General features: G+C 42.0%; 1 protein-coding gene across 1 annotated transcript in view; it reads right to left on the bottom strand.

The window, feature by feature from the left end:
• Window positions 1–825: 825 nt before the first annotated feature.
• The window catches only part of plekha5 (pleckstrin homology domain containing, family A member 5), a 164,259-nt gene continuing 146,759 nt past the window's right edge, over window positions 826–18,325 (bottom strand). The window contains exons 15-29 of the mRNA XM_071539810.1: window positions 18,013–18,132; window positions 16,755–16,808; window positions 14,111–14,191; window positions 11,090–11,152; window positions 10,879–10,959; window positions 10,152–10,304; window positions 9,529–9,630; window positions 9,207–9,315; window positions 8,603–8,646; window positions 6,993–7,190; window positions 5,441–5,576; window positions 3,599–3,723; window positions 2,335–2,523; window positions 1,637–1,796; window positions 826–941 (exon numbers count right to left, since the gene is read on the bottom strand). Of these exons, the coding sequence (XP_071395911.1) occupies window positions 1,692–1,796; window positions 2,335–2,523; window positions 3,599–3,723; window positions 5,441–5,576; window positions 6,993–7,190; window positions 8,603–8,646; window positions 9,207–9,315; window positions 9,529–9,630; window positions 10,152–10,304; window positions 10,879–10,959; window positions 11,090–11,152; window positions 14,111–14,191; window positions 16,755–16,808; window positions 18,013–18,132 (1,560 nt within the window). The 3' untranslated portion in view covers window positions 826–941; window positions 1,637–1,691. The remainder of the gene's footprint in view (window positions 942–1,636; window positions 1,797–2,334; window positions 2,524–3,598; window positions 3,724–5,440; window positions 5,577–6,992; window positions 7,191–8,602; window positions 8,647–9,206; window positions 9,316–9,528; window positions 9,631–10,151; window positions 10,305–10,878; window positions 10,960–11,089; window positions 11,153–14,110; window positions 14,192–16,754; window positions 16,809–18,012; window positions 18,133–18,325) is intronic.

Raw genomic sequence — 18,325 nt, 5'->3', positions numbered from 1 at the left:
CCAGCCACAGCTACCGATCCCGGGGTGAACCCATGAGATAAGCCCCTTAAAGCCGGACTGGGTTCCTTCACATTTTCACAAATCCTCTGTTATTGTCCCAGATTAGATTAGAAGACATTAAAGCCACAATCGCCGATTAGCTTTGTGTGGCAGACAGGGCTGGGATTACAGACGGTGCCTTTATCAGTTGAAGCTGGGTGCAGTGAGGGCATCTCTTTCCAGCTTCATGACTACTTGGATTCTGCTGGATATTTTGCTGCTGCATGTTCCAGCATAAACTACAGCAAAATATCTGTTACTAGCTGACAGATACACAACCACATGGACAGATACTATGTATTTCAGTCAGACGTTTAAAAAGAAATGACTGATAGGCCTTTAGATTGTTTGAAGTGAAAGTTGTTCATAAGCCTGTTGGGTATTTTCATTAACTCGTTAATAATTTGGTTTTTTTTAATCATTGTATTTTATCATGTTTTTTTAGCAGTTCCATGACATTTCCATTTTTTATCACTGTGCAAATAAAACTAAACTTAAGCAACCGTGCCAGAGTGACGATAAATTATTGTCAGGCAATAAAATAACAACCCGACATTCATCAAGTCTCCGAGTCAAACTCATCCTTCACATCACTTGAGGTGCACTTGCACTCAGGATCCCATAATGACGCTAATAGATGCAAATATATAAATTCTGAGTTACCACAGTGATGATACTATGTGCAAATCTTTCAATTGAACAGTATCCTTGAAAATGAGAGTCGGGCCTCCAAAGTGGGGAGGGGCAAAAGTCCCTCGGCAGCGACTAAGCTTCTGTCATACCTCAGTGTCTATGCTGTTCATGTCAGCCTGCTCCTCCAGCTCGCTCTGTAAGGTCCTGTCCCGGCCCGGCTCCCCTCCTTCAGGCTTGTCGTCCTCCACCTCCTCAGCTCTCTCCACCTCCTGGATTTGAAATTGAAACATATTCACGAGTTGTTTGCATACTCACCAAAAAGAAAACAAAGCAACTGTAAACTACTTTAACACTCTTCATTCAACAGCGGCATAATGTACCATGTTTTTTAGGGATGATACATTAATAAACCAACTGACTGACTGACTTATTTCCCCTTTAATTAGTCAGTTAGGTTTTAGCACAAAATTACCATCATTTATCTGTAGGGGGTTAACAGGGTTGTTGATCAATACCAATGACTCAATGATTATTTCATCAGGTGTTTCAAAACTCACTTTCCAACCCAAACTCTATTTTGGAATTTCAAGACTCCAAATCCCCACCTACCTATTTTCAACTGTGCAACTATGAGTGAGCTACAAGCGAGCGATTGACGTTGCAAACATTTCATTATTAGCCATGAAGGTTAATAAGTCTTGTTCTTGTTCAAAGCAGTATTATATTACAGTATTCATCATGGTGCTATATTACCTCTTCACTAGACGTTTCTGTTGATCTCTGCTCTAATTATTCTCTATTGTGGAAATGTGGCTTTATTGTTTGTGTCAATAACAGGCCGACTTAATTCAAAAGCTTCTGTCAATGTTGTTGCAATTCCTGCTGGTTGCCGACAGAGGTTGAAGGCCATGGATTACTTGGTCCCTTTTTAACTGTGATAACATGCAAAAAAAATCCCATGAACCTTTGCTCCAGTTTGCGGCCTCTCTCCTGCCCCGTCTGTCTGACTGCTGGCAGCCTCAGCAGCGGTCCTGGTCCGCTCTGTTTGGGCCAGTTTTCAGCTGCTGCAGAGCGGCTTCCAGCTCCACAGGGTCTGCAGAGGACTCCTCTCCGTGGGGTCGGCTCTGGACACACACACACACACACACACACACACAAACACACGTACGTATTGATTGATTGAATTAAGACAGAAGATATGCATGAATTAAAAGAAAATAGAGCAATACAGCTTAAGCTGGTCCTTTGTATTCATATATGATACATACATTTATATTCATAAATGTACATATACCCAGATGAAGGCACATACACCTGCATGTAACAATATTCACCATGACAAATAAAGATCATGACAATAAAGAGTGTGAAGAAATAAAGAGTGAAAATAAACGTCATGCCCACTCTTACTCAGTACTTTATAAGGGATAAGAGTTAACTTAAGTCCTTGGATGACAAAATGAATGACATTTTGACAGACCTTGACGGATCCTCTATATTTTAACAATGCTGAATGATGAACTTCACTCTCTTTCTTTTTCTGGATGTGGATATATAGCATTTTGTAAGGAGGACAGTATGGGCACGATCAGCTGCCTGTAATAAACTGAAAGTCAAAACTAAAGATGCCTGTATTGTAACGAAGGCTTGTGTGTGTGTTACCTGTAATACAACAAAGGGGTTGTCTTTGCTGAAGGAGGGCGAGCGAGACGGAGTTTCCCTCTTCTTCTCCCTGAGCGAGGCCTGCTGGTTTCTCCTCATCCTCTCCAGCTGCTCTTCTACGCTCATCCTCGCTCTGCCAACCTCTCGCTCTCCGACTCCCATCTGGTCCACTGCGCTTCGCGGCCGATCCTGCACAGGATATGACTAAAAATTAATCACTCATTCTGTTTTTAAATTTTTACCTGTGGGTCATATTTTTTTTAGTCTTTGGGTGAGATATTGTGGACTGGTTGTATGCCTCAGCGTAGGCACTATCCAGTGCAGTGTAGGTGTATTGTGGGTGAGTGTAGGTCTAATATCCTAGTTTCTATGTGGGTGCTCACCCTAAATAGCATGAGGGGTAGTTACATCAGATCCTGTATATTGGTAAATATCTGATCTGTCCATGCTTTATCTGGAGATTCAGCATATCTGTATTTTTAACCTTGATGTAACAGAATCAGTCCAACGCAGATCTCTTTTTGTAAGCAACACCTACCTAAAACCTCAGGAACACATAAACCTGTGGGTATTACAACCATACAAGATAACAACCGGCAAACAGCAAGATATTATATAATATGTCTAAAAAATAAATCTTAATTTCCGATGTTTCGATTTTAGTTGCGGAAAACGTGTCGAGGGTTACAGAAATATTTGTACCATCTGCTGTCAGCAGTGACCAAAACAAGAGAGGACAACAACAACAATGGCTGCAGTGAAAGAACGACAGAAGTGGCTGAGGGAATATGAGGATTTAGAGGCAGTTTTATTATTTTAGTGCTGAAAAAAAGGAGATGGTATGTTTGTCCGCTAAATCACACCAGGAGACAAGACGGAGAGTTTAACACGAGCAGGGAGACGTAAACAAAGGCAATGAACCGGAAGAGGAAAGGAGAAGCTTTTCCACATGGGAACACAAGTAAAAAGCTGAAATGTCCTTTTGTCTGTAAGAACCTGGCGAAAATTCATTTCTGTAGCAAGTACATAAATATACGCTGTGGATGAGAGCGTCAGATAAATGGGCAAAATGGACAGATTCTTCTAAAATTAGCTTGAAAAAGCATCTAAAAGGAGTGTGCACCCATACAAAAACCACACAAATTTAAATGTAGTCAACAAAAACAATTATCCTTCAGGATGTTTGTGCCACATTTGCTGAACTGGAATCAGTTAGTTTCTCTCCAACCGCTTTTGTCGCTCTCGGTGCTAAAGGCGAACTTACTGATCTGGATTCAGGTTTCTTGGTCTTCCTCAGGGTGACGTAGGAGGCGATGGTGCAGGACTCAGGAGGGCTCATGGGAGATTTGGTCCTGGGAGGAACGATGCCCACCGGGTAGGAGGGCACCGCTGGAGAGACAGCAGGGAACACCGTCAGTCACACAACTGTGAACAATCAGAGCAGTTAGGCTAATTGCTCACATCCTTGCAGAACATTTAGCGACGCTCCATTTCACAGCAGCAAAACAATGTAAGAAGAATGTGAATAAAAAAGCAGGAGACGTTAGCATAACAGTTGGAGACATCCTCAATATTACATCAGCGAGTTTATTTAAGTTTCTCTTGTGGAATAATAAAGCATTTGATTAGTGCTCCTATGCAATTACAGCGGCATAAATGACGCTCTTTCCATTGTCTTTGTCTTTTACAAATTAGACAATGTGAAGAATGCAATTTCGACTGACAGAAAGCTCAAATGCCATGTGTGTCTCCGCTGATAAGTTAAGAAACAATATTCTTTTTTGTTGGGAATTTAAATTTCATGTCTTTGATGCTTTGTCTATCTTAACATGTTTTCTACAACAAAAGCCAGTTGAGGGATAGAGAGGCTGGAGCATAGGCAAGATAGATGTGGGGGACGATAGGCAAGAATTTCTCCCTCAGTATTAGAATACGGTTGATTGTCATCCCCAATTATTTCAACATCAAACACATATACTGTATTTATACTTCAGTTTTACCAAAAGCACATTTTGTGATTAGCCTTTGTCACAAGAGAAAACACACTTTCCCCTTTAAAAAAAAATGGAGCCCTTCTCCTAGCTGTTTGAAACTACTTTCTTTCTTCTTTCTTTCTTTTTTTTTTTTATTTTACTGATGAAGTGAGGGGAAAACGGAGTTGCATTTAGGCTGCTAATGTGCTCATACTGTCATTGTGATGTAAGAAATAAAATTAATACTTTGTTTTTTTAATGAATAACATACTCTGTCCTTTGTTTCCTTTGTCCTGCAGAGTAGAGTGTTTTTTCTTCTCTACATATCATAATGACGTAATTACATTGCATGTACGTGTGCATGTCCACTATATATGGTTATGTGTGGTTTTGAGTGTTCTTATAGGTGGACAATAGTATATGCTATTCATACGTGTGTTTCCGTGTGTCCCATATTAGGTGAGGTTTTTGGCTTTAAGTCAAGAAACCCGAACTGTGGGTTTGTCTTTGAGCCAAGAAATCTGAACTGTGGGTTTGTCTTTGAGCCAAGAAATCTGAACTGTGGGTTTGGCTCTGTGCCGAGATTTACAATTTTGTTTACTCTAATCTATATAAGTGAATCCTCTCTACTCCTTTCTTTGTCACTTCTTTGTTGCTTGTTTGTAACACTGAACTGAACCATGCATGTCTGAATAAAGAATCCACGGAAGACTCTTGAACCTCTGCTTATTCATTTTGACTCACAAAAGGTGAAGTTTATTTTTCCCTTACAGTGATTAGCTGCCCAGGGTTTGTTTTGAGTGTGTCCCCCCCCCAAAGATTAAATGTACAGAAGAGGATTAGGGCCACATGTGAAAAATATATCAAAATTCTGAGAATAAAATAAGAATTCTGAGTTTAAAGCCAGAATTCTGAGAATAATCTAAGAACTCAAATACATTTTTCACATGTGGCCCTAATCCTCTTCTGTAGATACGAAACCTAAGGCCCTGGGTAAGCGTGAACGTCTTGTAACTGAAAGGTCACAGGTTGGATCCCAGCAACAGCGAAGGTCCTGTTGCACCTGCTCAGTCGCTGACTCAGTCTAAGCGTGTCAGCTAAATGACGTGAATGTCACCAGAGTCCAGAAGCACCTTTGGAGGCTGCGGTCTCTTTGTTCTCAGCGGACGTCTCCGTCTTGTCCTTGTCCTCTCCGTTGGCCTCGTCCACTTCCTCCTTCACAGTGGTCAGCTCCGGCTCGCTCTTGTACAGCCGGTAGTCTGGAGCTTGCTGCGGAGGGGGAGGGGAGGGGAGGGGAGGGGAGAGAAGGCTGGAGGTCAGGATACACATGGGACACACACACACAGGCTGCACACACACATGCATGACCGCAATTACACACAAGTGCAGGTACACCCGGGAACAATGGACTGTAATGACTCAATATATGGAACCATCATGACTAAAATAACCCTCTGATTTGTTAAAATAACAAAATGGAAAATCAGAATAAAGAATGCAAAATGTTTTTTTAACAAGTTCTTTTAATACTGTTGATTTGAAACATTTTATGTTCTTAAATGGTTCTTTACAACACCAAACAGATCCTCTGTAGAGCCATTTGAGCATGGTACCATAAAGCAGTGGTTCTCAACGTGGGGTCCAGGGACCACCAGGGGTCCTTGAGTGGGTTCCAGGGGGTCCCCAGCAAATTGATGAATTGTTAAACTTCAGCATTATTTAATTTACAAGAAGTTAACACAATCAGAGAATGTAGAAGAATGACTTTTTTTGATCATAGTATCTCTCTACCTACAATACAGATAGTCATGGAATTCTGGACAAAATCATATCTGACAATACAAATATTCTCAGATTTGGATCCAAGAGACAAAATCTCATCAAATGGGGGTCCGTGGCCCTAATGTGGACTAAATAAGGGGTCCTTGATATGAAAAAGGTTGAGAATCACTGCCATAAAGAACCTTTCTAAAAGATTTCTTTATAGCATCAAAATGGGCTCCGTTATGGTACAAGCCTAAATAATTATTTGCTTTTGGTACTATACATTTTTTGTTAAGAGTGTACACACAAACTAGAGGACTACACACACACAAGGCACACATGCGTAAACACTCACTTGAGATACACCCACGCACAAACCACAGCATGTCGTGCCATGCCACGCACAGGCACTCCTGCTACACACACACACACACACACACACACACAAAAACAGCACACTCATGCCAAAGAAATCCCACTGACAAATCCACATGTACAGACCAGAATGGGTCTGAACAAAGCACTGTAGGTGTGTGACAGCTGGATGGAGCATGGATGGAGGGGTTTAAAAAAAGACGCTGCTGGATGAATTACATACACCCAGAATGACATTGTATGAGGAATGGTTCACACACACACACACACACTCAGTAGGGAGCGGGATTGAGAGCAACGGAGGTAAAATTGTACGATGAAGTCGAGCGCATGTAAAAATGATGGAAATGAACGTAAAAATGGCCGTGAACGCACAAAAACCTTTGAAAGAAAGGGCTAAGATGGAATGGTTCAGTGTGGTAATCGATGGCGGTCACAGCAACAACCAAAACCAAAGTGCTGGACCAATGGAGCAGGAACACGGGAGGGAGGGAGGGAGGAGGGAGGGGGTGGGGTGGGGGGGGGTGAACGGTCAGCGGTCCTTACGCTGTGCGCTCCGTTCCTGGAGCCGGGCTTGCGGTCCTCGGGACGGTGCGTGTGGGGGGGCAGGCGGCCGCCGGGGTGCGAGGGGTGGGGGGGCACGTGAGGGGGGCGCTCGGACGAGTCGTAGTACTGGGGGAGGGGCGGGCGGGGGGGCACGCTGTCGCCCTCCTTGAGGGGATTGAGTGACAGCAACGTCACGGCCTGTTAACAGTTATAACATCAAGTCAAACAGCTGGTCTCACCCTCAGGAAATGATATCTACCTCCTGTCATAAAGGAATAAAGGGTGAAGAGTTTTAACACCAGTGTCACAGAAGAACACCAAGTTTTTGGGAGACTGACCCCATTAGTCAACTTACCTATTAAGTGATGAGAACATAGACACCAAAATCATCCACGTGTCCCCGGTAGATCATTTACTCTGGTGCTCCATGCTAACACTTTAGCAAACACTATGCTGAGTGATAGCAGGTGACTAGCATCATCTCAAAAGTGAAAAAATGAGAACTTGTATCTACTCTAAAACTTAAATGGTAAGTAAACTTAAATGATATGCAGCCATGTATGGCAGTTTTGTGAAGAGATTGGCAAAATTTACACAAAATATGATATAAAAACATACTATTTTGAACTACCAGGGACTACTGTTAGAAGTGAAGGTGGTAGACGATGGGACTGAATACATGGCTGCTCAACTAAAATAGTTCCAAAAATAAATCTGGCTACATCAGCTATATTGAGTTAGTGATGTTTATTTTAAAATGTTATGAATCTACAAACCACACAGTAAAAAACACGAACAACTTTTTATGACTAAAAGGTCAGTCTTCTTCCTTTGGAAAATGCTAGTCACCAGCTATCACTGCTAAAGCACGGAGCACCGAAGTGAATGATATACCGGGGACACATGGATGATTTTGGTGTCTATATTTTCATGACTTAACGGGTAAGTTGACCAAAAATTTCCCAAAATCCTGGAGTATTCCTTTAACTATTGATAGCTCAATCGCTAATTTAAGACTATTTTCCAGTAGTTTGTTGTCAGTTGAACTAAATTTCAACCTTAGCATTGTTTTTCAGTAATCAGTTGTCCTATAGTTTAGGAAACTAGCTACATTTTCCTTAATATTTCACCACTACGCTAGCATTTTCCTTCCCTGACCACTAAATCACAGATCCACACTGTACTTAATTATTGATTCAGTTAATCCATATACTATATAAGAAATTCCAGACTCAGATTTGGCAATATTTGACAATGGAAGTGGATGGATATAGTTGAATCTATTTGACCTATCATCAAAGTATTGTTAGTCAAACACTTAAACACAAACTACATTTGTGTTTAAGACATAAATTAACTTGTTTCATTATGAAGTAGTAAGAGGTTTGGTAAACTATCTTTTCAGAGTAGTTTCCCAGACACCACAATAAAATCACAAAATCATTCTCTCTTCCAAAAAAACGGGAGACATGTCCAGGTTTTTCAGACTCATATAATTGTAGCCAGAGGCCAAACCCAACCAAGACCAGACCAGATTTTAAACTGCTGAGAGTGGGAATAATTTGAGCTGGATGTTAAAATGTGCTGTGCGGGTTCAGGCTCTACCGTACCTCATTCTTCTGTAGGCTGGAGAGCGGTTTGGATCCAGGGAAGCCTGTTGAACAAAGGGAATACAGAAATGAAATTCAGTTGAGCATGGGGGCTGAAGCATTTTTTCATAACCAAGACACCTGCAAAAACATTTCTTGTCATGTACAGCCTTTAATTTATTTATAGAGTGTACTCAAGCTGCAGCTACTCAAATAACTCTCAACAAAACATCTGTGAAACCTCGATGACACTCTCAACCTCTTTCCTATAACATCCAAGATGGGTTTCTACATCCAAAATGGCATAAGGGATAGTTACTTCAGATCCTATATATGAGTAAATTTGCAATAATTCAAATGCTTTCAAGCCATTCTACTTTCCTAAAATGGTAAAACTTTGATTTTTCTGTCTAAAATTCGGGGGGAAGACATCATGACGAAGACACGGAGAGGATCATACATCATGTAGAAAAATGTGTGGCCTTGGTTTGATTCTCGCCACAGCCGGCGTGTGTCCATCAACAGACGTGTGTCCTGTCAAACTCCCCCTCGCTTGCTGTGAATCAGTCTGGGTGAAGGTGAAATATAACTAAGTGGTGTTTTCAAGTGTTATTGAGACCCTCACTGCTGTCTGTGCTCCTCTGCGGTTTATTTTTGGTCAGAGCTTCCATCACATCCTGGATCCTCCACAGCTCCTTCTGGATCTGGACGTGCCGCTGGCTCGGAGGCTCCGTCTGAGGACACACACACACACACACACACACACACAAACACGGGTGCATTTAGACACACAAAAGCATGCATGATAATAGATATACACACAAAAAATGCACACACACAGTCGTGTAAGCCAACAACATATAAGCATCCCCTGCAAATTCTTAAAGCACCGGTTTGTTAACCCCTGGAAGAGTGTGTGCGTGTGTGTGTGTGTGTGTGTGTGTTACCTGTGGGCTGCCCAGAGCCTCCAGCTGCTCCAGTAGGTTGGATTTGGCCAGAGTGACATCTGCCTCCAACCTGTCATACTCCCTCCAGGAGCGCTCCAGCTCCTGAAACCAGGACAGCAACCAACAATGGGGTCATGAGAGTGAGTCTGTGTGTGTGTAGGTGTGTGTGTGTGTGTGTGTGTGTGTGTGTGTGTGTATGTGTACATGTGTGCATGTGTCCTTGACATGTTCCGTCCCCAACTTCTGCTTCCAAAAAGAAATCCTTTCTACCTTTTTCTTTGGTTCCTATCTCTATTATGCTTTCATTTCTAAGTTGTATTTTGCTATCTGTTAATATTTTGTTAGATCTGCTGCACTAATTTTAAGTTGGATAAGAGCGTCAGCCAAGTGCCTGTGCCAAATGTGAATCTCTATACCTTGGTTGTGCCCATACCCGAAACCAGAATTTCATTTGGCCAAATTGAGTGAATCTACTGCATCTCAATATGATTTAGGCTGGTTTCTACATAAAAATCCTGCATATAGAATTTTTCATAAATAATGTCTGTATACCTGTCCCTCAGTGATGTGTGTGTGTGTGTGTGTGTGTGTGTGTGTGTGTGTGTGTGCGTGTGTCGTCTCACAGTGTTGACTCTGGACAGCTCTCGGCAGGTACTGAGCAGGCCGTTCTGCAGCACGTCTCTCTGCTGGACGAGGCTCTGTGCCGCTGTGGGGTTGGAGCTGCTCTGTTCACTCAGCTCCTGGCTGGCAGACAGCAGGGCCGTCTCCAGGGTGTGCTGGGGAGCGAACACACAGACACACACACACACACACACACACACATATATATAAATGCCTGTACTTGCAAAATACACAGAAACAAACGCATATGCACGTAAGTGAGTATGTACACTACCAGCCAAAAGTTTGGACACACGCATTTTTCTTTATTTTTACTATTTTCCACATTTTAGAATAATAGTCAAGACCTCAGAACTATGAAATAACAAATGAAATTATGCTGTGACCAAAAAAGTGTTAAACAAATCAAAACTATCTTATATTTTAGATTCTTTAAAGTAGTCGTCCTTTGCCTTGATGGAAAGGCAAAGGCTTTGGAAAGAAATTCATACATAGGCATCAACTTCACTATTTATATTTGTCTAAGAAACAAACTTCAAGCATTTAAGCAGAAGCCTTTAGATCAAAATGGCTTTAAGAGAATGAAAAACATAGTACATTCAATCAGGTGTGTCCAAACTTTTGACTGGTAATGTATGCATACGCGCACAAACGTACACAGAGACACAAGAATGCGTGCAGAAACACACACACACACACACACACACACACACACACACACAGCTGTACCTTCTCTCTGTGTAGCTGCTGTAGTTTGTCTTCCTGCATCCTCACCACCTTGTCCTGCTCACACAGTCTGCTCAGCTTCGTCTGAATCACACACACACACACACACACACAAGCCAAATTTAGTCAGAAACTTCCACTGTGTATTAAACATGCAGAAAGAGAACGTTCATTCATTATGGGTGACGCTGCAGTGCGTGTCTTCTCGTCTTACGTCTATGTCGACCTCCTCTGTGCGCGGGACGTAGGAGCCGTCTCTGAAGTCGTCTGGGCTGACCTGAAACAAGAAGCCATGGTCAGAGACGGACAGCAGGGGGCGACAACAACACATCTGACAGCAACTGCACCAGCCAGAATGGATATGAAGAGTTCGATTCCAAAATGCTATTTGCTCGTTTTGGGAACGAATAATTCCCTGAAGTCTGTTTAAGTGTTAGTATTTTGTCATCCAAGGACCTAAGTGACGTGCTATCTTTTAAATAAATACCAGAATTTATTGTACCTTTGTGATATAAATCACTTTTTTTATATCCCACTTTTTCCCCAAATAGTAGAGATCTCATTTTGGAAGGAAACTCTTCATACGGCTCCCACAGTTCACTCCAGAGCGAGAGAGAGAGAGCGAGGGGATGAAGGGATGAGCTCTCCATGCATTCTCTCTAATCCCGTTTTATTTCCCCTAAAACTATCTTCTACCCAGGTGTTACGGGGCTTACGGTGTGTGAAGACTATAACGCTGAAATGGGCCGAGTGAAGGGAGAAAAAGCAACACAAAATTCCACTTTCACCTCACCGCTGAATACTTATGGCATCGGTGCTCTTTAATATTAAGAAAAATATTTATATATTTCTTTATATTTTGTGTATGTGTGTGTGTGTGTGTGTGTCCACTATTTCAGAGTAAGTGTTCCCATTGATTGCTACTGCTTTTCACGCTTCACGCCAAGAGATAAGTAATCCGAATTACATTCTTATTCTCTTCTGTGCTTGTTTCCTCTCCTCCTGCTTCTCCATGGTTCTCTCTCTCTCTCTCTCTCTCTTTCCCTTACCCTCTCTCTCTCTCTCTCTCTCTCTCCCTCTCTCTCTCAGCCTATGGCGAACCTCATGACAGTCTGCTGCTCTTCTCTGGCAGACCTTGAGATAAACCTCAATGAGACCCAGGCTAAAACCGGAACCTTAAGCACACACACACACACACACACACACACACACACACACACACACACACATACACACACACACACACACACACACACACACACACTCCTTCACTACACTGGGGCGACTGACTCTCACTTCTGACATCTTCACTTAAAGAGAGCGCTGGTGGCCCCAGCTGGAGGTGGAAGATGAGGGCAGACAGAAGGAGATTTTTAGCGGTCTGGCGTAAAGTGATAAAGTCCTCGGACAATTCCCCCGACTGGAATTTTCCAACGAACATTATTACGTTCTGTTCCAGGAAATGCAGTTAAGAGACGGTTAAGAGACGGTACACGCCCACACAGAGGGATTCGCAGAACCTGCACTGAAGTGGGACCTTTAAAGACTCACACTGTGAAAGAAAAACTGGGCAATATCATTATCTCGAAGCAGTGGAAGCTTTTCTAGTAATTCACCAATAAATCCATTCATTGTCCACTTAACTCTTTTTATATTCATATATTATCCAAGAGGATTCATGTGGAAATTGAAAGCTATTGCGTTTTCAAAAATCCATCTTTTTTTAAAGGCAGTTTCAGACTAACGCATCACAGCTGGACTTGGTCCTGATTGGCTCTCCTGACTAAACAGTTTGCAGCATTCGAAGTGGAAAGCCTCCACTCAGCAGGTTTATCTCATTTTAATTGAAGGAGCTACTGCTATTGGCCAATCAGGGTCCAGTATTGTGAGGACTTAGTCTTCAAATCCATTCAATAAACACCCTTTTAACTAAACTACATGTATTGGGGAGCATTATTCTTATTCTTAGTATATATGAAAACAAAATCAGGAAAACTGAATCATATGGGACCTTTAGGACAAACATCAAAAGGGAAAAAGGAAGTACTGGTTTGCCATTTCCAAAGTGATAGCCGACAATGGACAGTGCTGTTATGAAGACTGACAATGAGAGGAGATCTCCATGGCTATGAAGCGTTACACCATGAGCCATGCGCTCGCTTCAGGTCACTTCCAACAGAATCAAACAGAAAGCAATGACATGAGATGTGCTGGAAGCAGAACAAGTTGATATACAGTTTAAATAATGCGGTGATGACGTCGGGGTAGAGCTGCCGAGGAACAACTGGCGGACGGACGGACGGACTGCATCCAAAGTGGAAAAACAAGAGGTTGATGGTGAAGGGGAGGAGGGGGGGAGGTGTGGATACACAGCCACTGGGCTACCAGGACAAAGGTTTGGCTCCAGTTAGCTCCAGTTCAGTCACTTTAGCACTGAAGAGTTCATTTATGAAACAGCATACACTACCAGTCAAAAGTCTGGACACACCTGACTGAATGTTCTATGTTTTTCATTATCTTAAAGCCATTTTGATCTAAAGGCTTATGCTTAAATGCTTGAAATTTGTTTCTTAGACAAATATAAATAGTGAAGTTGATGCCTATGTATGAATTTCTTTCCAAAGCCTTTGCCTTTCCATCAAGGCAAAGGGCGGCTACTTCAAAGAATCTAAAACATAAGATAGTTTTGATTTGTTTAACACTTTTTTTGGTCACTGAATAATTCCATTTGTGTTATTTCATAGTTTTGATGTCTTTAGAATTATTCTAAAATGTGGAAAATAGTAAAAATAAAGAAAAATGCGTGTGTCCAAACTTCTGACTGGTAGTGTATATATCCCATTTTGTAAATGTAGGTGTCACTTTTTTTTCCAAATGTTGGCTATCTCATTTTGAGATTGAACTCTTCAGTTTAAGTATGCTGAAACTACAATTTTACTGATTGGGAAATCAATTAATAACACACCGTTGTTGTCAAGTGACAACCTTGCAATTCCAGTTTTGGTTATTTTCATGTTTTAACTTAAATTGAAGGATTACATGATCCTCTGTGGGCTGAGAATGTTCCACGACCCTGGGGCTTATGAAAACCTTTAAAAACCCACCCGGATAAACTCGTCGAGAGGTTTTCACCTGACAACAGCGATATGTCAAAAAGACTGAAGTTGTACAAAGCTGTGTTTGTGTATTCCACTGCCTGATGCTGACTGGAGCCAGAACCCGCCCAGGACCTTACTTGCTGGTAGAGTTGCGGCCTCGGTGCCGAGTTCTCGATCATAGTGTGAATCATGAAGATTAGAGGCTCGTTCTCCTTCGTCTAGCGGAGCGCCAAGGAGAAAGAGGATACAGTGGTATGATAACACAGCAGTACGTGTTGTCTGAAGGATCAACCATTGCTTAATGGCTGATGTCCAGGAGCTGGAATGGGACTCGCCCTCTTTCTCTCTTTGTATGGGAGAGAAAATCAGGTTAAACTGTGTGAAATCTGACAGTTTAATGTTGTCTTGTTTATTGGCAAATATACAAAACTTCTAGAACATGACCTTTTCTGAAACAATTAGGGTCAAATGATACAGTTGGCAGACATATGATCCACCAAGCAAATTTCAGCTTTTCTCACAAGTTTTCTTTCACTAAAATCCACTGTGCTGGCCAGGAGCAAGCGGTGTGAATCAGTTTGGAAAGTTTACATTTTATTGAAATACCCAAAACCGATAACTGATTGAGGATAAAAATCTAGACTGAGCCTTTAGAGAAACATCTTTCAAGAACAGCTCCTACAAAAAAAAAAGACCTTTCCTAACAATTCAATAATCACACTATTTTGTATTTTGTCGATACGGCTCCAACCTCCAAGCCACTCCCTCCCTCTCCCTCTGCCTCTCTCTCCCACACAGCATCTCCAAGGCTAGTCTCTCCCTGCAGCACATGACCTTTTCAGAGCCAAACAGTCATATTCAATAATGCAGGAACCGTGGGAAGGCAAGTTCTAACCTAGAGGCAAAAAATAAACAGCACATTTAGATGCCGGCCATGATCAGGGTCTGCCTCTGTGAACTGTCGACAGGTTGTGTTTTCTTGCAATTACCTCAGCAGTCTCAGCCTGTTGTAATATAATCTTAATGAGATTCCAGTGGAAAGATGCACATGTTATTGTTAACGTTAATGCCAGGGCAAGTTGGGGCGGATAGCAAACGCTTGCTGATGATTTAAAGCCACGATTTCATTACCTGTCCAACCAGTGGGTGTACATTACAGTTTACTATAAAATAAAAAACTATACTATACTTTTTTACTATAAAAAAAAAACAACTAGAAAAGCTAAGGAGGGCAGAGTGAGATTTTGCTCAAATACAAAGAAAATCAATGTCAAACAAATGCATTACATTTACTTCATTAACTTTTTCTTTTTAGAATCTTTGTTTCCTACAATCAAACATATGCCTCTATGCAAATGCAGTTTTGACATTTGCAATTCCTCCCAGCACGTCCCTGTTTGCCGTGCTGCTTGTGTCTGTCTTGATTGTACAAGGCTGACATTTTCAAGCAATCAGAAAGGTTGAGTGTCGCTGCAGTAGGGTACATATAAATAACACTGCAAGTGATGTTTAATACAGCTTCTAGTATTATGTGTACATTTATGACAGCATTACTGTGCTAGCTATCTGTCTGTTTATCTATCTGTCCTTAATTTAACCAGGCAGGTCAATTATGGCGGACCTTCAGAAAGCACTTCACTCCCTGAACTGGGTGGCAGAGAAATGAGAAATGCTTTAGGACGCCTGTCAGTTTTGGTATAAAAAAGGAACCATCTTCTATAAGGATCTGTGAGAGTCTCAGAAGACATTTCTCCCCGTTTCTCCCCCTCACTTTAAATCAAACTGAGTAATACCGGTTTACATTCAACAGATGAACAGAATCATGTCTATGCAAATGAGCTGGTACTGGCTGCATTTCACCCCTGTGGGCTAAACCAGTTTGCCTCAGCCAAATGCAGGTTTTCATTCCAACCAAACACTCAAGCAGCTGAATCCACTAATTAGCTCCTCCTGTCTGGCTGAAGGTGTGTAAATTGGTGCAATCAGCTGCTGTAGTGTTGAGTTGGGATCTAAACCTGCAGACTCTTGGGTGTTGGGGGCACAAGGTTGAGAACTGCTAAGCTAAACCCAGTTTTGACCATGTTTCACTTGTGGTAAACCAAAGATCTGTGCACTGCAAAAACTATCCAAACTTATCAAGCTTATTTTACTATTTTATTGACTTTTTTTCAGGATAATCTGTAACTTGTTTCAGGACATTTACTTGGTAAAAGTGAAATTGTCTTGGGGAAAGTTTCTTGTTTAAAGATTATCTTCATTGTTTTATGATGATTTCTTGGAAGAAGTCATTTTGGCATGTATCAAGTGAGATTTATTGAAAACAGCAAGATTATCTGCCAGTGCAGTGAGATAATTTGACTGAAAATATCATTAAATCAGCTTGATAGGTCTGGAAACGAGATAAAATCACTTGAAACTTGACATTTTTTGCAGTGTGGATAGTTAGGTACAGATGGCGCTCAGACTAGAGGGACTTGTGTGAGGAGACAAAGAGGTGTACAAACACCAGCAGTGGTGTATAAGCCAGAGTAAAAGAGTAAGAAGAGAAATAGTGGCAGAAATAGACGTAGATAGAAACAGAGACATGTAGCTAAAAAATGGCTGCTGGCTTGCACATGCATGTATTTGTTGTCTACATGTTAGCTTCCAAAAAGTGAAGAAGGTTTAAAAAGTTCCAGTGGTTTACAATTACTTTTTTTGTTTGTTTCAGCTACTTTTATATTTTGGTTTTGGAAGCAGCTGGGAGCGGAGACAGAGAGGAGCAGAGTCAGAAGTCCTCACCTGGCTGTCCAGGTAAATAAGGTTCCTCTGGAGGTGATGGGAAAGAACCTCAGTCTAAGGTAGCCGCAGAAGAAGGAGAGAAGAAGTCAGAGAGGTGAAGCGGTGTTTGGTAAAGATGGACAGAAGCAGAAGGGAGAAATGGAAGAGAGAGGAGTTGGAGGAGAAAGGGGAGCCGAGACAGGAAAAGACAACAACAGGAAGGAAGGGATAATGAAAGAGATAGAGCAGTTGATGTAAGGATAGGAGATAATTTGAATAGCAAGGCTGGAAAATTTATAATGTATAATCGTATATTGTGATGTCAGTTTCCATTATTCATAGTTGTAGACTTTTGCAGTACTGATACACTTCATTTGATTCAATTTAATTCCATTTAGAATGCCTCATATAGTAGAAAATAGTCAAGATAATGCAAAAAGTGCAAAATTGTCAAGACTAGTAATTGTGATTGGCAATCATGACCTCAATAGCAAAATAATCAGAATTTATCATTTTACCTACAATCATGCAGCACACACAGGCGCATAGTTAGTGCTTGAGCAGAGCAGAGAAATCGGCTCCACTGAGTCGCTACTGAAATATTTCATTCATAACCAAAAGTACAGTACATGACTCCTCATGCAAAATATTAAGTTGCCATTGGTAATCATACATGTCCTGCAAAGTGAATCAAACAACCTCATATAGTCAACTCAAAACACAGAACATGCTGCACTGGAATCCTGCAGAGCAATCTTGGAAATTGGAATACCAGACATACTGCACATTTACATGCATTACTTTCCCAAATAGTGCTGGACTGACCAATAAGCTATTTTAGCACTGATCAGCTTCATACAAAAAGAAACGCAAACAAAACGCAGCACACTAAAAAGGGGGTTGAAACCAAACCAGCGCTCAGGATGCAGAACGCTGGAGCACAGAAGCAGAAACAGACAACCAATAATGTTAACGCTGTTCGATGCATCTGCTGGGATGCATGCTCTCCTGGCCCACAACCGCAATGCAACCTCAAGCCGTCATGCACCGACAGGAGCGGGGCGACCATGCAAGCACACACACACACACACACACACACGGAAGAAAGCCCACTCAATCCCCAACACCCAGACTTACGCAACCCACACATACAGCAACACAAGGAAACTCCCTTGCACACGCACAAATCCACACATATGGGATGCTGACCTTGGGAAAGCATAAATGCGTGCATGCACACACACACACACACATACATACGTATACGCACAGTGCTGACCTTGGCGTTGGGCCCCTCCATGCCCAGGGTCATTAGCTGAGCTACAGTGTGCTCCCGCAGGCTGTTGAGCTCCGCCTGCTGCCGACGGAGCTTGATCAGCAGCAGGGTCAGCTCCTCCGGCTGCACACAGCAACACACAGAGGAGAGAAGAAGAGCTGCCACACTCTCGACATCAAAAACAAGCGTCCACTGACCTTCACGAGGACAGGAACGGCTACACACATAACGTGGGTAAAGAGCAACCGAGTGTTTCCGATTATGGCTACGGACGCTCGGCTGACGCACAGTGCACGAACACACACACACACGCGTG

The sequence above is a fragment of the Centroberyx affinis genome, unplaced genomic scaffold, assembly GCF_046629955.1.
Source record: "Centroberyx affinis isolate AG114_WGS23_722 - 3 ecotype Tasmania unplaced genomic scaffold, CSIRO-AGI_Caff_v1 ptg003521l_1, whole genome shotgun sequence".
NCBI lineage: Eukaryota > Metazoa > Chordata > Actinopteri > Beryciformes > Berycidae > Centroberyx > Centroberyx affinis.
The sequence above is the reverse complement of the archived record's forward strand: the minus strand, read 5'-3'. Positions and strand labels throughout refer to the sequence as shown.